Source organism: Nyctibius grandis, chromosome 4 (genome assembly GCF_013368605.1).
Source record: "Nyctibius grandis isolate bNycGra1 chromosome 4, bNycGra1.pri, whole genome shotgun sequence".
NCBI classification, from domain to species: Eukaryota; Metazoa; Chordata; class Aves; order Nyctibiiformes; family Nyctibiidae; genus Nyctibius; species Nyctibius grandis.
Window position 1 is genome coordinate 34,188,883 of NC_090661.1, and position 24,870 is coordinate 34,213,752.

At 43.4% G+C, this 24,870-nt stretch overlaps 1 protein-coding gene across 8 annotated transcripts in view; it reads right to left on the reverse strand.

Annotated features, from left to right (window-relative positions):
- Nucleotides 1-6,364: 6,364 nt before the first annotated feature.
- RAD51B (RAD51 paralog B) overlaps nt 6,365-24,870 on the reverse strand; it is a 447,505-nt gene continuing 428,999 nt past the window's right edge. For 6 of the 8 annotated variants that reach the window (XM_068398402.1, XM_068398405.1, XM_068398414.1 and 3 more), the window contains one exon: nt 6,365-7,767. In XM_068398402.1, the coding sequence (XP_068254503.1) occupies nt 7,616-7,767 (152 nt within the window). In that variant the 3' untranslated portion in view covers nt 6,365-7,615. The remainder of the gene's footprint in view (nt 7,768-24,870) is intronic. The other 2 variants (XM_068398407.1, XR_011047977.1) reach the window with 2 other exon arrangements.

The window sequence follows — 24,870 nt, forward strand, 5'->3', positions numbered from 1 at the left end:
GCACATGCTACGCTACTTGTTCTTCTTCACAGACAGCCCACTGGGGCCAAAAATCAAAACCATTTCTGCTTGTTTGTTCAAATTGTCAAAATATTTGACTGCATGAGTGTCAAGCAGTATCTTGAAGACAATACTTCGTAGACGGAAAGACAATTCTGTGATCACCGGTCTTCCCCATTTCACTGCACTTTCCAGAAATGGAAAATCCTCCTCGCTGATCTCCTGGCCATCATGTGGCAGGGTGGGCAATGCCAGCAGATCACAGGCACAGACATCACCCACTCGTATTTTCTTCTACAAACATGTTACCATTTGGATGCTCAGACCTATCTCCTTTCTCACCAGTAGTTTGAATCCCTCCTGAAGGGTTAAATAAGTTTTTCATTTAAATAAACAGACAGCACCGGCTGATTAAACTCCAGTATTTATGCATGCATTTTGTTAATGCTTTTCAGTGAGAAAGTCATTCCTGTATTACTGAGGTATGCTCTCATCTGGGAGAAGCAGGATTCCTCAAGTATCCTGTTTGGATTGAGTTGGAAATATTCAATTTAAGCAAAAAGTATGTTAAACACCATATATACTAAAGAGTTAGACAAGCCACTTTTCAGTAGTTACATTTGAGTGTAAAGACTGAGACTAAAACTCAGATTTTATGATTTTGGAGGCTTACAATTAAGAATTAAACAATTTAATAAAATATAAAGCAACAATCAAACAGCCAGCCAGTCAAGCAGAACAGGCTTACACTTTTGAATGCATGAGAAAAGTAGAGAATTTGAACAATAATGTCAGGTTTTTGTTTGTTTGTTTATTTTTCAAAGTTATGTTGGTAATGATGGACCTTAAAACAGAACAATATAAATAGACTGTAACTTAAAACTGTGCCATGGTCTTTTCACTTAAAACCATGAAAATACATGTATAGTTGGAGTTCATAAGCAGCCTGCCCCCTTCCCTCCAAACTAAAGAACCAAAACTGAAACCAAATGCTCAGTTTGATTATCCAACTGTTTGCCTCGGAGGTGCAACTGGCACGTCTTTCTGTGGGCCATGTGAAACCCAGCTGAATGCTGGGCCCTGACAGCCAGGCACAATTCCCATGCTTTCCAAAGCCGAGCTGCAATTCATGAATCGTACACCGTCATATGCGTGAAATCTGACGCAGTAGCATCAGCTGGAGAACAAGAACTCTTTCTGCAGGAGATCCCTGCACTCCTTCATGTTACAGCGATAGCAAGGAACTGACTCCCACTGCCTATATATCACAGCTTTTGAACATTTCTGCTTTTCATCTATATTTAATAAAAAATTGCTTCCATTTGAGATTCTCCAAAAGCATGTGTTTTCTCTGATGTCTCACAGGTAGGAGGGATGCAAAAGAAAATATTTTCTCACCTTCACAGGTTGTGTGATGTATTAAAACCTGCACTATCATCTAGAATTTGGTAATGGAAGGCTTTAGGGAAAGGACTATTATTTTCTTTTTGATTCCCTAGTAACAAAGATTTTGCCAGTGTCCAGTGAAGGTTAAACTTATACTGGATCACAGCCGTATACCCTGAGTACAGGCTTTAAGAGTGATTTCCATATCCTGCTGAAGCAATTAACCATTAATACAGTAGTTGGGCTAGAGAAAGTGGGGCAACAGCAATATGCGTTTGGTTGGAAAGCAGCAGTTCTTTTTTTCTTCAGGTCTAAAAGGCAGCCTTGTCAGACATTCACCTGGCTCCCCAGCTTGCATTTATGGCTTAGGAGAGAGCTCAAAGACTCTGGAAATGCTGAAGCTAAATAGCCGACTTCTTAGCACCCTGCCCGGTGCAAAGCTTCCCTGGCACCTGATTAGGAAAACACTGCAGGGGATTCACGGGAATGGGGGCTGGGGTCAGGAAAAAGCGTTAAACCTTTGCATGTAACTTTTCATGTGACTGGGCTGGCGGTCCAGTGACCGTGGGCTCCATTGGCAGGCAGTGGCTTGCGGAGACCTGGGAATTATTATATGGGATTGAGAGAGAATGCCAGCAATGCGCACAGGGCTCAGGGGGAGGATGAAAGGCAAACGCTACTCAATGAATGAATTCAGAAATATGCATGCAATTTGTGAATGACTTCTTTCCCTTCACTGAACCTGCACACGAGTTTCTACAGCCACTGATGAAAGCATCACCATACTGTCCCATGGCTGAGAAAGTCTGTGCTGACGCCCTCGGCTCTGCCAGCCCACCAGCCGCTCCCCAGCACCCGCCGCCACACAGGCGCAGGCCACGCAGCCCTTCCAGGTGAAAGATGCTACCAGCAGCAAGAAGAGTACTGTTTCGGCATGCCGTGCAAGAAGCTCCTTGCCAAGGCACCAGTGAGCCTCCTAAACACAGCCGCCCTTGGGAGGAGAGCCAGGTGCAACTCTTCCGAATGTGGCAGCTCCCACTGGTGGTGGCAATGCTGTGGGGCCATGGCACACCCACGGCTGAGTGTGAGGGGGAAAAATTAAAGGTTGCTGATTTGGCAATCTGGACCAAGCAGCGCAAGAACAGCCCATCGGCTGGCGGGCAAAGCTCAGGCGGTGCCACCTCCATCGTTACCATGATGGCTGGGGGCTCACCTGCCTGGTGGCTGGCCTCCTGAGGCGGCCGCTGCAGTCAGACGGGGTGTGCGGGCATGTGCTTCGAAAGCGCACGTAGGAAGAGTAATTTGCTGCCTCCCCACAGCGTGTAATTTTGGAAAGATGGGAGCAGGGCATTTGCCATCTAGAAATGGTGTCCCTGCAGCTCCTCACTTGGCACGGTGGAACCATCTTTTATTATCCTTCAGGGCTACGGCTGCAAACAAAAAATGCTTTCATTTCACTTTGGCGGTAGCTCAGGTTGTGTGTGCTCTGGCTGCTTCCTTAATTACAGGGCTTGTTGACAACTTCTTCTGATAGAGCCCCTCTCTTTGAGCAGTCCTCCCACTCCCCCACTTTTTTTTGCAGTCTGAACACATAACAAACCAGGGCAACATTCTGTAAAAATAAGCTCACTGTAATGCAGTGATTCCCGCACCACAGTTATGCTGTGTTCCTCTCTTCTGTCCTCTCAGTTTGTGCTGCTGCTGTTTATTTCCTCTTTCTGGCTATAAGAACATTTTATTTATTAGTGCTGGATTTCCTGTTGCCTGCAGCTGCCCGTACTTTACTCTCTCCAGCTCACTTTGCCGTTGGAGTCAGTCTGTAGGTTTGTTCTCCCACTGACTGAGGTGCTCTCAGCAAGTTTGGTCGGTGGTTGTATTAAGCAACACTTGACAAAGAGGGGGACTTGCATGGCAGCCTGGGCATACAAAAAACCCAAACAAACCAAAAGCCAATACAGGAAGCCCTCACAGGCATAGGAGGCATCCCTTTTTTATGACTTACTGATGCAGAGATTATGCTTTCTCGGATAGCAGGAACACCTCTTGTTTTGCTTGCACGCACTGCACCACAGGGAGAAAGTCAGCTCTTCGAGCTGCACATGGTCTGAGGGTCTGACAGACAAGGGGTTAAAGGTTTGCAATTATTTATATTTCAGACTGCGGGCCACATCGTGGTAGAAAGGTCGTGCGGACTTTCCACACGTGAGGTTCATGAATGACTTCCCTGACCTTTTGTGGACATTCAACATCCTCATAGTAAACACAAAGATTGCTTATAGGGAAAGTGAGATCATGAAGGGGAAAAAAGTGTTTTGCTGCTTTGAATGTGATTTCTCTGCTGGAAGGAAGGAAGAGGAACAAGCTCTTAACGCTCTGTGTATTACCAGCAAGGCCAGTTGGAAAAGCTCCGCACTGGGGAGAAGTGCTTCATCTAATTCTCTGTTGTCCGATACCAATTTGGTACTATTTCAAGTGGCAGAGAAAAAGGTTGAAGCAGCACCTAATAGTAATATTCTCTCTCTTGTTTTTTATGTGTGAGGGGCTGCCCTAATTTTCTCTTCTTTCAAATAATCTTTTCTTTCTGTTTGGTGGGGATTTGCGGCCTGAAAACTGAGTACTGAGAGTTAAGGGTGAAGTGAACCCAAAGGCATGGAGGCAGTTGTGGCATGTTTTACCGCGATGCAGCTGTAGCCCTGTCAGGATGTGATCCTTTCAGCTGCTGTTCACAGTGGGCAGCTGCTGGTGGAGGAGCACTGCAGGTGCAGCACCATTAGACACTTTTTCCTTTGTGTCAGATGTTCGAGAACTGCCCAGGAACATTAAATAGGGAATGGTCTTCTGACATGTTCCAGGTAAGGTGGAAACAGGAGATCCTGAGCATTTGAATTATGAAAGATCCCAGTGTGTTACCTGCAAGCCAGTGTTTTAATCCCAGCATCCTGGCCAAATTCCAGCTCTGCTAATTACATCCTGCCTATGTGAAAATTCCCCTGCGTTTGTACACTGCTTTCTTCCCCGCTTGTTTTCAGCAGCTGTGTGGAGTTGCCAGGCACGGTGAAGCGCTTGCCATGTTCCACCTCAGGCCTGGCTGCCTTTCAGTGGGGAATGAAATGAGCACTGTGCACAGCATTTGCAGTGAGTCTGGATCCTCTACATGGAAGGGTGCTACAGAAGCAGCGTACACAAGGACCAGTGCTGGGGTCTTCTCACCGAAGGTAACAGCATGAGGAGGCCAAAGGCACCAGTGCCAGGGTACACTGCAGGGTCACAGGAGAGACAAGAGGAGGCTGCTGCACTGTGATCTGATTTTTCTCCCAGCGTTTCTCACCTACAAGGGCTGGAATAGCTGGTACACACTGATCTGGTTTTGGGGGCTGACTGACTTAAGGTTTGTTTGCACAGTGGGAGAAGCTCCCAGTCTCGCTTACGCCAGCCACTGTCAACACATTTCCAGCTTCTGCATGTCTGGTTATTGATCGCTGTGGACAAGGGAAACTAAAGGAAAAGAAATAACGTAAACCTTTAAATCTATAGATTTGTTTCCTTCCCTTCCACTTTATGGCTTACATGCACATTGCTTTTTGCTCAGCCCTGTTGGGAACAACTCTCTTCAATTGCCCTTTAATCCCCCTGGTAAAAACATGACTCATACCACTGGAGAGGAACTGGCTGATGGATTATCCCTCTCTTCTGAAGAGGTGAAAGAGGATGGCTGCATTAGTAGTTACGGGATACTGATAATAAGAAGCAGTAAGAAATGCAGATCACATACAGAAGGATAATGAAACCACATATATTCAATACAGGAGTGACTTACTGGCTCATCTGTCCAATTTTCTTGTCAGCCAAGTTCCCTCTTTGATTATGGCATTTTTACCACAGTCCTGCCTGAATATTATATGGAAGCACACACAAAAATGTTTGAGGTTGCTCCCGATAGTACACCAACTCCACTGGCAGTGCTGGAGGCAGAACACGCCCAAGGCAGAGAGAGCAGTGACTTGCTTTTTTTTTTTTATCCCCCTCACATTCCTCTCTGATCTTTTCAACATCTTAATCCCATGGGACAGCAGCTGTGAGTAGTCTCTCAGTTCCAAGGGGGGAAAACCAAAGTTATCTCAAGGTGTGATGCCAGCATGTTTTCACTATATCCCAGAAGGGGAAGCACAGTAAGCCTTGGAAAGGGAGGGAATGTGTGCTGTCTGTGGTGTAAGGTAGGAAGCTGGGACTCAAAGACCCAAGTCCTCTTGCCACGCTGCCCATGTGACTTCAGGCCAGGCACAACTTTTGTAGTCTCATTAGCCCTCTCTTTAAACTGTATTTAGTACTTGCTTCATGGGGCTGAGAAGAAAGGGATTAAGCTTTAATTCATTAATGTTTGTAAAACATTTTAGGACTTGGATGGAAATTTCCCAGGTAGTACAGAGACCATTAAAAAGCTTATCTCCCTCTCCAGCTGCAGATGGTCCTGCAATATGAGAGAAATGAGTGAAACGCTGCTTGCATTTCGGTGTTTATAATAACAAAAAACCCTACCCTCCAGCTTCCCCTCTCTATCCTTCCATGTTTTTTAAAAAAAAGGAGAGGCAGCAATGAGAAATTTTAGTTTAAAAAGAGTGCAGTTGCTCCCTGGAGACTTGAATGCATCTCAGTGGAATTTTCCCTGCCTTCAGCCTTTTGTGCTTCTGAAAGGTCCTGGAACCAGGCATGTGACTGTAAGAGCAAAAAACACTTCTGTGTCTGAGTGCTCTACCAAATATTTACAAGATACCCAGATAAAATGGCTACAAGCAAGTTCAGCAGGGTTTGACTGAATGGCCAGTAGTGCAGCACTGTCAAAAGAAAATCTAAACTTTAGTTAAAACAAAATTAAAATTAAATTTTACAAAGGTCTCTTCAAAGCACAAAACTGGTAACACTGAAGCTGGAGAATTGCTCTTCCCCAAGGTGAAACGTATTAGCTTTTAAAAGTAGCTTATTGAAATGGAGTAGCATCCTTGTTGTGATGGAAACTTCCTTGTTAAAGGAGAGCCCAAAGCTGCATGAGTGGGCACGTACGTAGATCGCTGCAGAGTAGCCTTCTCCATGCCATCCTGTTTGGTGGCTGGGAGTTACACGACATCAGCTTCCACATCTCATCAGCTCCTCAGTCTCTTGCACTGCCATGGTAAGGGTGTGCAGTACTTTTTAATAGGGGCCATGTGCTTCCCAGGAACTCTCTTGTCACCCAAAGACTGCCTAGCAAACAGCAGATGGCTACCTGCTCACCTCACGACCACAGGTGGTCCCACGCAGCTGATTTCTTTGCTGGGTTACCTACAGCCACATCGGCAGTACTCCAGCCCTCCCATATTTCCGTACAGGTTACTCTGCTTTTCAAGAGGTTGCTCAGGGAGGCTTTCCCTGTGACTGCAGAGGACAGAACCAGCCTCTCAGGCCAATGGTGACTACGCATCGGCAGCTAGCACTAACTGAACCCGTGGCTTTCCCTTAGGGATGTGAGGCTTAAGAGCCAGGAACAACCTGATCCTGATCACAGCGCAGCCAGTGATGCCTTCAGCGGCCTTGAGCAAGTCATACGTCCTCTAAGTCTGTAAGGTGAATAAATAGTTCTGTGGTTTGCAGTCACGTTGTGAATATTTTAGAAGTGCTTTGAAGACAGAGGAAGCTAAGCAGCTGTAATATACACCGATCTTCCCACCTTTTGGGTTGCTACCTGTTCTCCTTCCATTCTGAACTGTCAGAGCCTGGCTATTAGCAATTCTGTTACATTATCTCTGATGATTTTCAAGTGAGTTACGGGAATAAGAGCTCACTGAACTATTGCTTCTTAATCAAGCCAATGAGTGGGTTTATCATCTCTCTTAAAAAGCAGAAGTGAACATTTCACTATGTTATGGGCTGTGGACACCAAGCACTCTTGTGTGTTTGACTGTCAGTTCCTCCAGATTGGTGAGGTGACAGGGTGAATTAGGAAGGCAGGTGTGGCCTATGCGTGTTGCTCAGAGGCTTTTATTACTATGTCACTTAAATTAACCTGAACAAAATACAGGATTTTCATAAGTTCAGAGTTAACTGTGGCCCCACGCACAGAAAGAACAGCACGTGGTTTTAAAGTTAGTCTTTAAAGGGACAAAAGAAGAAGAATGCTCACTATCTGCTTCACTGGATTTTTGAAAACCAATGTTGTCATTCATTAATTTCTTAGTGGAAGCTTCATTTGTCCTTTCTATAGATTGGATGTATTGCTCGGAGTCTCACCAGTCATGCTGGGTAAAGCAGCATCAAGTAAAGTATCTTTCACAGCAGTGTTCCTCACTCGTATGGTCTGCAGGGCAGGATTGGTTCCTTCCATGGTTAAATTTGTTTGATCCTTTCCATCTGAAACACACAATAAAAACAGCCACGGCAATGCCAGTGTGTCAGAATGAGATCACAAAGTTACCGTTTCCTTCAGTGAACAACCACTTGGAAACCCGTTTAATCCACAAAACAAATCCAGGTAATTAGTTCAGTATGAACTAATTTCACAGACCTGCTGTAAATAGATTGACTTAGATGTAACAATCCTCCTTCTGCTGCCTGCCTACCAGTGTCCAGACCCTCCTCATTCTGGCTGGCAAAGTTTCTGATGCTACTCTTGTGCTCTGGAGCCAGACCTTAGACTAGTCCAGGCCCCTCTACTATCCTTTGGCAGAGCTCTCCAATGGCCAGCGTACACTTGCTGAGGACCTTTGCATCACCCTAATTTTCCAATAAAACTGTTTTTTGGTAGCCAGTGCCTATGAACAGAGAATGGGATGTGCAAGAGGACTGACATTTTCTACCACAGCTTATTTTCTACAGTTCAAACACATTTCCTAGAGTTAAAGAGAGCACAGCTTATACCAATATATTTTCCAACTATTACCAAATTGCCTTGGATGCAGAGAAAATATATAAAATATTATAATTAAAATATTAGTAAACCCTATATGCTTTACTAATACCTAGGCTGAGAGCAGAGCCTGCTTCCTAACCAGTATGAGCTGCTCCTCTTCTAATCTTAGTCCCATGTCAGTGACAGGCTGTAAAGTGCTTTGGGATGAAGTTTTCTATGTAAATATAGGGTATTATATTCCTGTGATTAGACACCTTATGTACAAAATGGACTGTTGTTTGTGAGAGGAGATATTAAAAAAGCAAAATTAAAGCCTTCCTGATCAACCTGATGAAAAGAACACAAACTGAAGAAACACACAAAGTTATCAGGACCAAAATACCCAAGGTACTAATGACTGACATAATCAGTCAGTTCATGTCATGTCCTCATGTTTGCTGCTATTAACTGTGTTGCAAGGTGTCCCAAGCCTATTCAAATATGTACTTCTCTTCCGATCTCTACAGCTGACCCATTGATACAAGCTCCATTGTTGCACAGGGAGACCTCAGCTGCCTGAAGGACTCTGCAGAACAGCCAGTTCATACCTGGGCCGATTCCTATTGTTCTGTATCAAAGCTTTGAAGAAAGTCAATAAAGGTGAAAAGAGAAGGGTGAAAGGCAAGGTATTCCACTGCAACAGGCCATGACATTATTAATATTAACAGAGGTGATACTGTAGAAGAAACACAAGGCTTACACAGGTTGCCAAAGGAAGCTGTATCTCAGTTTTCCTCCTCCTCTCTAGCCCTGTTTGTTAATGATACAAAAAGCAGCCACACTAGAAAAGAGTTGCTCATACAGCTGTCCTGGTTTAACTATACTGACAGTGACGATAACCCTAATGCAGGTAGAACAAACCCCTCTTTTGCCAATACATCTTTGACGAATTCCTCAGGGGAAATATGCTATACTGACAAAAGCACCTCTAAGACTGTGTAAAACAGCTTTGGTATTTACTGCAAGGCACTTATAGTATTGTTTAAAATTATATCCCTACCCAGCTATACTTAATTTTAATGCAGAGCTGGCTTGACAACCCAGAAAACGTACAGAAAGTCCTTCTGTGAATTTACTGGCAGAGCCTAAAGAATCAGTGCAGTTGTCTATACTCTGGCTTTGGGAGAGGGCTGGCAGGAAATGTATCTGAGAACTTGTTTCAATAGAAAGCTAGGCAAGGGAAGTAGGTGAGCAAATTCTTTCCAGAGAAACAGCTCTTCACAAGCCTTTGGGAACTTCATATTCTTATCCTATTAAAACAAACAAACAAACCAACCCCCCAAACCCCAAAAGCCCACTCTCTCAGCAAGGGAACAGAAAATACTGTCCGTCTTCCAGAACAATTTAGGCATTCTGTAGTCATGACTTAGTAGGCTTATAAACATTGCCATTCTTAGTGCATCAAAGATAACGGAAAAGATTTTTGTAGTGTCATGTTAGCCAACTACATCTTTGAGCCTGAGATAACTCAGTAAATACGCATTTTCAATATGCTGTCTCTTTTTTGCTCACTTGTTTGTTTCTGTTAAGCCATGACGTTTAAAAAAATCACAGGAATTTTGGAAGTCTGTTTAACACCACTGCTTTTTGAACAGCATTGCTCAGGAATTCCAGGCCTAATGAGTCTCAGATTTTGTAAAGCAGTTGGCCATAGGTTTCAACTACAGGATACTACAGCTTTTCTCTGGTTTTCAGTGAGGTCCATTTTCCACGAAACAGGGTTTTTATAGGAAGCTTAGTTGCAAGTTTAGCTGAAGAATGATACCACCCATTCATAATCACAAATTATAAAGCTCAACATAGCTTTTTAGCACTGCTTTTCTAGAATAACTGCTAGTCACTAATAGGTATTGAATATTTCCCATTGATTTTGCGTGGAATAGCATTACCCAGTTGTATCCTTACCTGAAGTAGGCTGATGCTACGTAAACCTGCTTAGATTTCTATACAGGCTCTGATCCAGTCTTTTTTATTTTCTCTGAGTGATTCAGCTAGTGGAACTGTCCTAAACGATTATAGGCAAGCACATGTAACCCTTTCATGGCCCTAGAAGCCATTGCAAAGTTATTTGTAGTGTATGTATGCAAATCAACTTCAGTTTCAGATAGTCTGGGAGAAGTTTGAGGGGGATTTCCCTGCTTTATGTAATCTATTGTTGCTTCTTAGCTTCCTCTATTCACATGGCCAGGAGGCGTAAGCATGACACTGCTGGTAATTTCTCAAACTCAATCTGAAAGCAAAGACAACGTGCTTGGTGACCTACAGCTTTCGGTAAATCCTCAGATGCTGGCTCAATGGTATCTGGAATAAAGGAGACCTGAAGGAGCAGTGGGGGAATAACTGAGATGGTAAGGGCTTCACTTACTGGCACTGTTTGAAAGTGGTCAGCAGCCAGGAAGACCTATGTGCTATCCCTCAGATATAACTCTGGCCTTCCCAGAGCTCCAATTTTACATTTCTCAATCCATACAGAGTGCTGCACCTCGCACATGATGGGTGCTGTCAGTTCAGTGTCCAATCAGCGTGGGGCAGTTACGAGACCCCTGCAGATCGGACTGCGAGCACATGGCTGTGGCTGCTTTCCCCGGCCATTCCCATGGGGAGGTGAGGAATAAAACTTGTCCTACTGTGTGCTCAGGTGGATCAAGTCCCAGTAAAGATATTCACTGGCTGGACAGGCAGAAGCTTTAAGGCAGGTAGGAGAAACACCCTGCCTGCTAGCAACCCACAGAGAGCTCTGTGCTGCTAAGGCCAGGCTGCTTCTGATAACCAGGTGAGCCTGTTCAGTGCTAGGCTGGGTATCACTCTCTACCCAGTGCATTGTGCTGTACAGATTGTGGTGTTATTGTTCAAAATAGGAAGATTTATAATTCAGCAACTATCCAGATTCTGAGAAACATGCTTACCAAAAACCACAGCTAAGGGAAATACGACAGGTGAAGTATGCATGGTGGCACCGAGGAGGAAGGAAATCTCCCTGCAGTGCACTGATAAGAGTGTGCTTGATATATACTGTGTTCAATCTGGACAATCCTCAACCGGGAAAACATAGGCTAGCTGAAGGAAATTCAGCTTGGAGGCCCTAGGGACTGATTTAGTCTGTTAAAATGCTTTGTTGGTTTTATTTATCACTACTTAATTAGGATGCTTAACCCACGCATTGGAAAGATAGTAACTGTTAAATATTCAACAAGCTGACCTTTCAGTTACAATATGACAATTCTGAATAAAGTTCATGGAAAGCTTGTCCTTCCTAGGTACTCCAACAAAACCAAAGGGAACTGGACTGGACCGAAAAAAAGAAAAAAAAAAAAAGGAGTGAAAAAAGAAGTAGCGCACTATTGTGAAGACCTGGTTAAAAATCCAAGTCTTGCCATGGGCTCATTGAATGATCCTGGGCAAGTTGTTTCCTGCCCTGTGCTTCAGTTTTTCCCATCTGTAAAAAGAGCACAACAATGTTGACCTTCTTTGTAAATCGCTCAGATGAATGGCTAGAAAAGCAGTAATACATTATTAATTACTTATTATTATTTCTGAGGAAGAAAAAGAAAAGAGAAGAAGCCATTAATCTTTCAGCGTTTTCTTGATCCTCATAAAAAATAAAAAAGCACCAAGTAACGTGAATTTCACACAACAGAAACTTCTGGCGAGCCACCTTTAAGGAGAAATAGTGGGTGCACAATTAAAAGAAAGTTAAAAGCAGGCAGACACTCAGGAAAATGCTCCAGATGGTGAAACGAGTTAGGCTGCAGAGCAGGCTCCCACAGGAAGCGGTGAAACCCCCATTGTTTGAGACATTTGAAACTGAATTCTTCAAAGTGCTGGTATATATAATACAAGGAACCTTTCTGTGCTGCCTCGAAAGGTAGCGGCACTGGGACGACCTGCGAGAGCTACGCCCACCATTTCTACAATTTTAAGAGGATTCTTGCCGCTCTGTCTACGAAGAGCTGTAGACTCTTTTTATCAATATAGTATCTGAGGAACAGCTACCGGGGAGTAACTGCGTTGTGCTTTTGCAGGAGACGATAGATTCAGCAACCCTTAACAGATCTTTCATGTTCCTACTTCTGAGATCTGAACTTTGTATGTCCAAGAGGGGGAAAAAAGCCCCCTGTTCTCTGTTTGAGAATTACAGTGTACATCCTACAGACAGACTATTTATTTCCTGTATTACAATCTAATGAAAAACTGGGTGGCTTGATTGTTACAAGCAGTGGTTTGCAGAAGAAATACTATGATTTTAATGGGAACCAAATGAGCGATCATTACGTAAAGGGCATTATGAGACACAGAACTAATGCTGAAACGTTAAATGCTCTGGGTCAAACTCATCAAAATGGGAACTGGCAGCGGCATGCTGGAACATTGGGGTTTCTCCACAGTCAGATACTACTGCAAACATTTCCTGCTGCTGCTAATGCTGGTTCAGCTCCTCTGGAGGCAGCTGTGGAGGGAGTCTCACTGCTTCTGTTGTTATTGGCACTTAAAATCTTAAGGCCTTCTCTGAAATCCAAATTCAGAGCTTTGGGCCAATTTTATTGATACAACTTGGTTTACTGGTTGGAGCAGGTAGAGGAAGAAAAATTTTTAAAGAACCTTAGAATTAGAGTTTTAATACCTTCATTTCCTCTTGTCCTCACACCTGCTGGTATACAAAAAAAGAGGGGAATTGATTCAGATGGCATATGTGCACTAGTGACCCTGTCTTACTTTATTCACTTGGGCAGGACGGCCATGGAGTGCTCCCAATGCCCTCTCAGCCCCTCTGGCAGGAGCGCTGGGGCCTGGAGCGGTGGCGCTGTGCACCCCAGCACGCCTTGCCTGCTGCCTCTGCGTAGGAGGGCTGGCACTGCCTGCACACTGCCCTCGTCCCTGGCCAGAGACGCAGCAATTTCCTCAGGAATGAATCATAAACAAAAAAACAAACAAGAGCTATTTAACAAGTTTTCTTCTCCCCCCGCAACTGTCCTGTCCGGTATCATATTCCTGACAGTTTATTCTTCAAGAATTTAGTCATCTAAGGTTTCAGTGACTCATGTGATGAACCTTCTACCCATTTCCTGGAAAGAGTCCTGCACGGTCCTCTACACCTCCCTGCCATTTTCCCTGAGGGTCTCATTCTTGCGTGTTTTCATATAGTTCAGCTTTTCTTCATTTTTGGGGTGGAGAAGGGAGGCAAAAATATCTTGAGCGCACCCAAATTTGCACTGTAACCAGAAAGCGGCGTGGTGAAAGAAACATCTGGAAAACAAAGACAGGCACTGAACCAGAGAGTCTCTTTTGGAAGGAGATGCCTCTTGGGCTGAAAGCTGGTTAGAAGAAAAGGAGCTGCTGTAGGAAGAGCTGTGTGGTACAATACAGTCATGAATTTACGAGGGCTGTACCCTGTAAAATGAAGATGAAAAAGATTTGAAGGCGCTCTCAGATCATTGCCTGGGTGGGTGTGACTCACCCTGGGCAAATGCCACTGATGACAAGTACCCTGACACAAACTATTGAATGAATTGGGCTGGAGGGAACCAAAGTAACCATTTTACGTACTTGGGCCAATCTGAAAGGCACTTCTGTGCAGAAAACAACTGCTTCCTTTTCCTGATTAAAAAGAAAGTCCAAAAGCTTCTCACAAACAGCTTGAAGGATACTTCAGCAAACTCTGATCTAAGTGGGGTTGTGCTATGCCTACAGCAGACAGCTGTAGGCATCAGCGAAGCCCAGACCATACCTCCTGTCCCATACAGAAGTGCTACCTGTACACATTTATGCTACAGTTAAAATGGAGGGTCTAGTGTTCTTCTTAAAATATTCAGAAACGTGTGTGAGTGTGAGCCCATCAACATAATTACAGAGGTGTGAAACAGCTCAGTGACAATGTCTCAGTGACAATGTCTCAGTGACAATGTCGGTGCTTGCTTACAGACCTACGCCTTCTACGCCTAAGTCAGCAGACGAAGCACCCTGGCTTACGCTAACTTGCAGCAGGGCTAGTTGAGGAATTTGCAGATCTGTCTGATGGAGACAGGGCCAACATGTCCAGCATTCTTAGAGGATGATTTCAGTGCTCAGTTATACCACTATAACTGGCATGTATACTGGTGTGTGTGCATGTATATATACACGCACACATACATATATACACACATACATGTATACATGTCAGTATATATATACGCTGACATGCATCACAAGCCTGCTCCCTTTAAAGGGATACGGTGTCAGGTCGAAGTTGGCTCGACATTCTTCTTATTAAAAAAAAAAATAAACTTCTACAAGCCCTGATTCCAACAGAAATGTTTCCATGATTTATTTTAAGAAGGGAACATTCCCCTGCAGTGCTCACCGCAACCCAAACATTGCAGTGCTGTGCAAGAGCATGAGAACCAGAGAGGAAACTGAAGACTCTATTTTCACTGCTCGAAAAGAGAAATACGAAAAGTAAACAAACAGCAAAAGCAGCGACAAATAAATTTGATTTTAGTGGTGGCTGCCGTGTTACCTATAGCATGGCTAAGGGAAGTAGACTTGAAGCGTGCATGCTTTTCTAGTGATTTCTACACTTAGTGTGACTAAGTGTGAGATGAGGACTTGTGGGAGCCATCTACACTATAAGAAAGAGATCTATTTTTCTTTCATTGGTCCTTCCTGCTTCTCACACCTTGCCTTCCACATTTGAGAAACTGCACAGCAGACTAGAAGAAATTGCTTCTCTGTTTTCAAAACTAGAAAATAATTGGAAGATTGGGCAAGCTATAGAGGGAACAAATCCCTTGTTTGTGGGAGATGTCTTAGATGCTTGAAAGTAATGGGCAGGGTCTTTCCTCTAAACATCTGGAGCCCTCTATTCTACAGAAAGGGGAACCTGCCTTCAGTGCTACTGCTTGTTTCTTCACTCTAGTTTGCAAAAAGCAGCAAGCACTAAGAGAAGAAAAAAAGGGGCGTATGGAGACGGAAAGAACTACTGAGCGAGCACATACTTTCCTGATGTAACTACTGACTGCATGCACACACACATGCATGCAGACATGCACACACGGCACACAGCTCCTCAATCTGAAAGGTCTGTGTACCAAGGAGAGAGAAAAAATATCAGTGAGGCCTGTCCAAAAGCGACTGCAAAGACTGATCTAGTGGTAGATTAGTGATTTCACCAGAAAGTTTTTGGAAGCCATAAACAGGAAATGGTTAAGTAAAAGCAGGTGGAGCATGCTGACTGCAGGACCAACGCAGGAAATAGCTGAGCATCTAAATGGACGCAAAAAAATGTTCTTCTGCTCAGTCCTTGGCAGTCGCAATATGTCCGCTCCTCCTCCTGGTCCTCCTTCCCCACCCATATCTTCCCAAGCTACAAAGTCTCACAGTATGCAAACACCTTTTGCTTGAGTAATCTGTTCTCCTTGAATTTTGGAACCAGCATGGGAGAGTTGGGAGGTTCTGCCTGGAAGGCAAAAGACAAGAGGGACTCACCTACTTCGCAAAGGATGAGTCAGAAGTACCCAGCAGTACTCACTGCCTGCCAGGGGCTTCAGGTCTGAGGAGCCAGAAGAGCATCTCTGGCTACTGCCCCAGGTGCTGCAGTCCCAAGTGTATTTAGCATAATAGTCCATCAGAGAAACATTATTCCTATTGCCCCTTTCATTCTAGGGGCCTCCCAAAGAGCTTAGCTGTAGCAATCATTCTCCGTCTCTACTGAAACACAGTCCCTTCTGGGGCAGAGCACTGCAGCTGCTTAATAGCTCACAGCAACATCACACAAGCAGATGGAAAAGAAAGCGAAATGTGTAAGAAGCGTTCTTTCCACTTTCCTTCTAACCCTTCCTTTCTCTCCTCTTTGTCCACAGCAATTTGTGCCAATTCCAGACAACTCCAGATGTGTGTCTTTCCCACCAGTATCTGCAGAGACTTGGCTCTGGAGACAGGGATGGGATCTGCTTGCCAACATGCTGCCTCCTGGTGCTTTCAGCCCCAAGGGTTGAGTTCGTGCTGCCACACTCTCATCCCTGGCTGTGCTGCCAGACATGCTGCGGGATGGAGGGCAGAAGTACTGGTAAGGAACAGTTCTGCTTTCTTCTAGATGAGTACAGCACTGATGTAAAATTGTTTAACATAGACAATACACTCTTGCCTTCAAAGTATACTAAACAGTCACATTAAAGCCCTGAGGAAAGTTAAGGAAGGGGCACATAGATTAGTTTGAATAATTTTGACCTTGTCTACATTTTAAGCATTAGATGGTAAAGCTATGTTGGCAAACTCTGCTCTTGGATATTTCTCCACCCCTCCTGGATTTAAATTGAAAAAAAAATCTGTTTCTTCTTATATTCTGAGCAAAGAAAACACTAATGGCAAATGGGTTTCTATGGAGTTACAACTGCAAAAACAGAAAGTTTTTTTCTGGTAGAGAAATCTTGCAAAGAAACCTTACTCTTTTTTGACATTGTTATTTTGGCAAAACTTACCAGGTGTTATTGGGAGTTCAAACTTACACTGCCTTTTCTACATCTTTTAAAACAGAGAGTTACTATATAGAACCTAACACTTCTTAAGTTCAAACTCTTAAATCCTAGTCTAGACAGGGCCTTTGGGAGTCAGGTTCAAACACTTTGCCCAGTCTCTGACATCCCACACTTCTGCCCAGGCCATACCTTCCTGGGGGTTTCCTGAGAACAGTCGTGATCAGAGTCCAGCACCCTGCACCACTGCTCCCATGGGAGGAGAGAGGGGGCACTGCCAGGGCAGAGCTTGGTGTGACACCTTCTGCAAGTGCCACCACACTCATCTAAGACACCAGGGGGCACAAGGGCACGGAGAGGATGTGTCCTATCAGCTTCAGGTGGATGGCAGGACAGCTTCAGGGAGTTAAACCTTGGCACTGACCTTTGGGAAAAACCAGTCTGTGATTCATATGAATCTAAGAAACCGAGAGAAAATAATTGGAATGAGCTGAACAAAAATAAACAGGGGTGTCTTTCTGCTCCTTTCATAGTTTCTGCTTCCCTGCACCCTCACTCACATTTTTTTTGCACTTAAGTTGTTGAGAAAAACAGCAGGAATGAGGTTCCTGGTATAATTACAGCTTGCTGAGAAAATCGCAGCCTGCAGCAGTAATTCCTTTAGTGCTAGAGACAGATGCTGCTGAGGTCTAATCACAGTCTTCCCGCTAACCAGGCCCTGAGTCTAATCTGTCATCAGCTGAGAGGCCGCTGGCTCTCGCCGTGTGAATAAACCCGAGCTGCTCAGCCTGTTCCTCTCCCCTTGTCCAGAGCCAGGCAGTGCCAGAGGGAGGGTATGTTTCCATTCACTCCTTGCCCTCAGCTACAGTGATACTACAGCTTCAATGCACTGCTTATCTCTCCTCCATGCCTAGTATCAGGGCCACTCAAAGCCTTGCTGGAAAGGGCTCAAGTTGTTGTTTTCAACTTACAATGCTGCATAGTGACTGCAGTTCAAAAATACAATTTAAGCTGAGATAAGTTGAAGGAGAGACTTAATGAGAATGGCCTGTAGCTAATTCCTCCTTCCAAAACGTATGGTTATTTTCTGCTTAGTAAGAGGACAAGGCTGCACTCAGTGATGGATCATATAACCTCCATACATTAACAACAACAACAAAACCCAAAAGGGTATGACTGCTGATGAGCACAGAAGTAGGAGGAAGAGAGAAAAGCAGAACAGGGTATATTGAAAAAAGAGCCGGGAGAGAGCATATGTGTAAGGAGAGACTGAACAAATCTCTCCTACGTGTTACACACAGCTGCCATTGCCATCAAATGTTTTGTATCTGACAAAGAGCATAGGGCCACATCTTTGAACTTCTCTGTGCTGGTGAAAGAAGCTCGAAAAAGAACAGACCTCGCCAGATCAGAAGTGCCCCTGTACAGGCAAAAGTGACTGTGGTACTGGATTAATGTCTTTAAATTGGATTCTGGTCATAGAAGGAAACCGGCTGAAGAAGTCTATTTCAAAGGCATGTTACTGTAGCATGAGTGAACCAGTGAAAACTGGGAAAGTCCGTAAGCTGGTACCCACCTTACAGCATCTGTATAGTTAACAGGTGCCCTGAAGTAGCAGGGGAGATGCTAGGTCTGGGAGGTGTAGACTAAACAGCTGTGTTTTGCGTAAGTAGCTCTTAAGAAAGGCGTAAGGGAACAGAGTAGTTCATAATTTCTGGTCAGAGGCAAAAGCATATTAAACTAGCTGACTTTCTGTAGCAGCCTGTGGCCAACTCAATTTCTTCGTGTTCAGCTTTTTCCGAATCTGCACACAGTAGCTGGGCACATGCGATAATACTCACCAGATCTCTGCAGTAAAAGCGTGCATGGCAGCTTCTCAGCCACTGACAGACCGAGGGGAACAGAGAGCGTAGCACGATGTCTCAGAGACGGGGAAGGAGTGACTCATACAGGAAGAAAAACAAAGCAAAGATGAACTTAGAGCATAAGAGAAGAGGCAGACTGTTGGCTGTAAATCAGTTTTCTTGCACTCAGAAGGGTGGTATTATGGTGAGAGGAGTTGTACTTGACAGTAATGGAAGTCCAAGGAAGTTTGATTAAGATTAAATGGCAGTCGCAGGCCAACATAGAAAAGAGGCTTTAAGGTGAAAATCAAAGACAGGAAGTGACTAAGCAGGTCAGAACCTGTGGGTAGTGAGCTGGATAGATTAAGTGGGACTTGGAGCAACTAAGTTAGCCCTGCTAATGACAAGTGATAACACTTACAATGTCACCAAGTTTAACAAATCTGACTCTGAAATCACCTTCAAGGCCTTGATAGCAAATCAGAGATTGCTGAGTTCTAATAGTATCTACAACAGAGCAGATACTGTATGTGTTTTAACAAGGGATTGGTTTTACAGTCACTTTTTGACCCTGCCAAGCTTCCTGTAAATAGCGCGGTTTCGTCTCAACAGAATTTCTTCTTGAGGAGCTAGGAAAAATGAACTAATAGAAACTGTGAGACTCTGAGAAGGGCCGCTACTGCAGGTTGAAAAGACAGATGCAATGGAGAAACTTCTTTCCACCTCTAAATTCAAGAAGCCTTTGATTCAACAACTTTGTTCACATCCAGGGCAGCCGGAAGAGAACAGTCACCTTTTATTTTTGTACCTGATGAGAAAACCCCAGATTGTATGTGTGCACTGGGACAGTTCAATGTGTGTCTATTCCAACTTCAAAGAGGCTTTCAATGTTCTTTCAGATGTAGGGTGTGAGGAAGGGTGAGAACTGCTAAAGCTAGCCCCATTCTCATTAAAACTTTGCCCTCTCCAGAGTAAGCATGCAAGTGGAGAGAATAGAGAAGATATGCATGAGCAACTGAGCATCTGTGATCTCATGACCTTTGACTGTTGTATTATGGGAAATGTGTTCTCCGGTTGCTATGCTTTTCTAATTCATTTGTATTTTCCTTCAGTGACTCCCTTGTGTTTTCTTTGGTGCTCCTGTGTAATGTTTTCAAGGAACCACAAATATCTCCAAGTTAAGCATGCATACAATAGCTTTAATTAAATGTTTGCAAGTATCCCACAGTAATGCAAGGGAAAGGGAAAGCAAACAGTTTTGTATTCACTTGTACCTATCCCTTCTCAGCCCTGGGCTGGGTGGAGGCATCTGCACCACTGCCCTTTAAGTTCATTTCTAACCTATTGTGAAATGAAGGCCATTGGGTCCTGCTGCTCTGCATGTCAGCACTTCAGGCATTTCGCTCCCATTAAAAAAAGCTACAGATGACCTGTGAAAGGTACAACACTGAAACCTTTTAGGCTAGGCTAGAAGAAATAAAAAATAAATTAGGGTAGACGTTCTTTACTCCACTTATAAAAATTGGAGAATAAGGTTAAAAATATCCTTAACCATTTCTTAAAATACACTAAGATGCTATAGGGAGAGTATCATAAAAGCAAAGGTTTTGATCTTCTTCAATATTCTGAAATCAATCTTTTCTGTTCTCTGTGCCATTGGCACAATCTCAGTCTTGGTGCCACCCTCTGCTATGAGTTACCTATTTATTCTTTTAAATGGGGATCTTTGCTTCTTTTACAAGTAGTTAAGTACATCATTTCATATGTACAGAAGAAAACTGCAAAGGATTTTTGTTTTCATTTCAGGCATTTAAAATAAATATACATGAGGGAAATGAAATTTGGAAGAGGAACTTTCATCATGCAAAGATGGAGGAATAAGAAACAGGATGCAAAGGTTATCAGTCAGTTCTTTAAGTCAAATACAAGACAATTTTACAGCACAGAAAGTAGTGAGTTTGTTCAGAGGAAGAATCTTTCCCTCTCTTGTGTGATATGGAAGAGATAAAAGTATCTGCAAGGATAACCACGAGGACTAATACCAGTGATTATTGCTAATACTTAGTACTAGTACAAAGTACTTGTCTTGAGTTTTTCAATGACTGCCATAGTTATTATTTCAAAGTTCACACAAGCTAATTTGAAAACACTTTGGCCTAGCTGTATATATTTTATTGCAAATCCATCCACTAGTTCTCAGTGACTCCCAGAGATAACATACACGAGAAAAGATAAGAATAACTATAAGACTGGAAAGAAGAAATAAAGGCCAGTTTGATGAGAGAATAAGGAAACCATGCTTCTAACTTTGATCTTGGCTATTTCCCTGCACTGAGACCAGAGGCATTGCCATTTTTCGCAGCCTGACATGTGGGATTTGGGCAGGGGTTGCACTGAGCAGGGGCTGGCCTAGCTTTGCTGGAGCTTGAGCCGCAGTGACTTTTCACAGGAGGGAACAGAAAGCATGGGTTGTTTCCCTCACGTAGCAAAGCACAAATGACAGCAGGGTTGTCTGAGAAGACTGAGAACTGCTGACACTAGTAACAGGAACTGGCAGCTGAAAAGGACAGTAGGAGTGGGATGAAAAGCAGTCTTACAAAGCTAAGGTGGGACAGAGAAGGCCACGGAAGATCTAAAATTGGGAGCAGCTAGCAAATGCTGACTGAGACTTCTGTTTGATTTTCCTCAAGGGCTTTATCATTCCTCAAGGGCCACATTCAGGCCAATATAAAGATTCCTACAAGGATTTTTGAGATACTCTTAATGAAGATTTCTGTTCTTTGCCCCTCTCTTAATCTGCAGTCTTCATTTCCACTGCATCTTCATAAGGTGCTTCTTAAAAATACATGTTTTGGTGATGGCTGGGAGTCAAGAATGGTTATTCTCAGAGATGTGTGAAGAAGAGCGTCGATCTACACTTCACCCTCCTCCTCCATCTCTGCCATGTCTGCCTGATGCCTGTATTCCAGCCCATCAGTTTGGATGGCCCAGTACAGCGACTGTAACAAGGACACAGTGCAATGGTGCACAGAGGGCACACAGCTTGGGCTTGCTTGGGTTTCCTGCTTATGGAGGGTTTTGATTTTTGTTCTTTGGTTTTCTGAATTATTTACTCACGCTGTCGTGATCACTCTGCTCCACGTGAACAAGGGGTAGCATATACTCATCTTTATAAGCTCAACAGCTCCATCGGTTTTATTCATTGCCTTAGACTTTTCTGCATATCATTTACATTTTTTTGCCTAGTATTGTTTGTATCTCACCTGTCAGTCTTCTAAATTAAATGACTGGCAAATGGACCATCTTCATTGTCACTTCTCTGCCTCTTACTAAGTTGCAGTTGTGAAACTCTTGCATCAAAACCCAACAGTTACTCTTTTGCTTCCATCCTACCAATCAGGTACTCCAGGGACTATTTCTGTCCTTTTCCTCTCGAAGTAACAGCTGATTTATATGACCACAGCTAAGGCCAGGGAAATTGATGCCTGAGTTTCTCCCAGCGGGATGAGATTTTATGGACAGCAGTTAGTTAACTATTTTCACTATACAGGTACCAGAAATACCCAGCCCATCTCCGCAACACTAATTAAGGCCCATGGAGATGACAGTGCAGTAATCTTAGGCCTTGGACCACCATAAGTACATTCAGACGTCTCTGATTCTTCATGTTCCACTTCCCTTTAGTAAGTCATAACTACTTTTATTCTCCAAATACATGAGGAACTTGAAGCTAAAGCTCAAAGTTCAGAGCAATCCCTTAACTCTGTGACCCAAACTCAGTGCAATTTACTGAAAAATGCTCCCCCAAATTTTCCATTTCCTTGGGATAAGGAAGGGAAGTGAAAGAGGAGAAAACAGTAATTAATGATTTCTTTGTGACTTCTTTTTACTTGATAGTTCTAAAGTAGTGTTTTTTTTAAAAACAAAAGTCCCATCCCTGACAGAATAGCAGCTGCAAGTGTGGCGGAGCTATCTGTGTACTGCGACTGCAGTGTTCACACTGCCTGTCACCATGTCGAGTCCCCAAATAGACCAGGAAACAAGAAGATGGAAAGGTTGAAAAATGAGAGTATAAATACTCTGCAGGGAGCTGATAAGACAGCAAAGTCATGATGGTGGAAAGGAGAATGTCAAAAGTTAATCCCAGGTGTAATACCTCGGAGGCCAGATGCATGTTGTGATAGGTGTCGTTCATCTAATATTTATGTTTTGTTTTCCCTACCTGAACTTTAATGTAGGCCTTAGCCAGTGAATGTTGCATTCTCTGTAAATGCCTTGCACGGCCTGTTGTTGCCTTTCCAAATTTCTTATTCAACAGCACATTTTTTCCTTGTTTTCAAATGCTTGCTGGAGTCTTAAGACAAGGAGCTTCTAACCTAACAATAAAACACCTGCATTTTATTAAGGCTTGGGTCTTAAGTTCCCCCTCCCTCCATTTTACTGAAGTGTTGCCATTAGTCGGTTTAACCCTTTCATAGTCAGTTTTGCTCTGAAAGAGAAGTTATATGTCTACTACATAAGCCCAATTCCACAGTCCTACATTGTAATTGGAGGAAAGGAAAGCCAGCTCTGAGACAGACCCAGAGGGCTCCATCCAGTGCTGATTGGCAAGGGGTGCAGAACCCCTAAACCACAGCTGCAAAGTCTACACCCTCCCTAACACAATAGCCCTGCATCAATGTGTCTGCTGGCAATGTAAAACTTAAAACTAAAATGTTCTTACCAGCCACTCTTGTTTCAAGAGTGAGATTTTTGAGTTGTATCATAGAAACTTTATTCAACTAAATGGGAAAACTTACTATTCTCCCTGTTCCTTCCCTTTCTGCTCTCATTCCATTGTCTTAAATAAGAAGTGGAGCAGCACTATATGGTGATTTTTGTGCCTGGACCTCCAAGTGTGTTATTATCCCTATATTAGATTAGAAAAATGGCGGCATGTGGATGTGAAGTAATTGCCTAAACTTATGCGGCAGTTTAGTAGAAGGGCTGGTACGTTCAGTTGTCAATGTACTAAGCAACTGCCCTGTTCCCCACATAATTTAGCTTTTTGATAAGCAATTCTTTGCTAAGTCCCCTTCACACACATCACAGAAGCACTGCACTGCAAAGAGCAACAACTGCCAGCTATTTTACCAAATATGATCACTGAAGACAGGAGAGAGTAACACTGCACCCAGCCAGGGACTGAGGATCTGTACACCATGAGTTGATTCCATCTCTGTTGCTATCAATGTGCTTATGGGCACGTAACTTTAGTTCTTTATGACTCAGCTTCCCATCTATGCAAGACAGAGAATAATTCTTCACAGCCAGCAGGTGAATCAAGAGGTCATAGACTTCTGAGGTTATTCTGGGTTAGTCATTCATCTTAGGACTTCAGTGGCACACCTATGCAGGGTTAATTGTACTAATATGCATCAGACCTACGTGGAGAGAACAGGTACATCAAAGGCTCAGAGGTCTGGAGATACTCAGATACCATGGCTACAGAGCCATACAAATTCCTAAGATAAACAGGTAGGTAAATAGAGAAATATCAGTTGCTACCCAAAAACTGGTCAGGTATAACTCATTCTATAGGTGGTTATGATTTATTATACAGTCTGATGTATTAGATACTGGTGTGATTTATACTAATACATCCCTACAACGCTAGTATAGGAAATACTGTCACATACTGTGGTACTCATAGAAGGAAATGTACAAAGTTTACATTGCTCTTGTAAACAAATAATTTCCATTCATTCATACATACCAGTATATGATTTCAAAACTGTGTAGATATCAATTATCATTGGAAATGGCCTTTATAAACCCATATCACAGCAGAGCTAGTCTTAAGGACATAAAACTATTGCTATTGCATAGAATGTCATATGTGGGGATCCAGTAGACTGGGACATGTAGCAGTGAAAGTCACCTGGTGTGAGAGTAGCAGAGAGTCCCTATGACCTAGTGCTAGCTCTGACCACAAACCAGGGAGCATACACTTGTGTGCCCATTGAGGAGCACAGCTTGCTTTGCCTGCCATTTGGAAAGACAAAGGATGAACATAATTTATAAAGATAATCTGGAGTGGAATTTTTCATATTTGAGTCACAACTCACAAGATTCTTACTTTTCCATTCAGTGTAAATATACATAAACAATCATTCTGATTGCTTTTAAAAATATATGTAAACAGATTTTCAAAGTCTCTTTTAAACCAAACTGGGGTAAAGCTCACATTTGTTTGAGTTTACACCCTTTAACTAGCTTTAGAAAGCTGTGA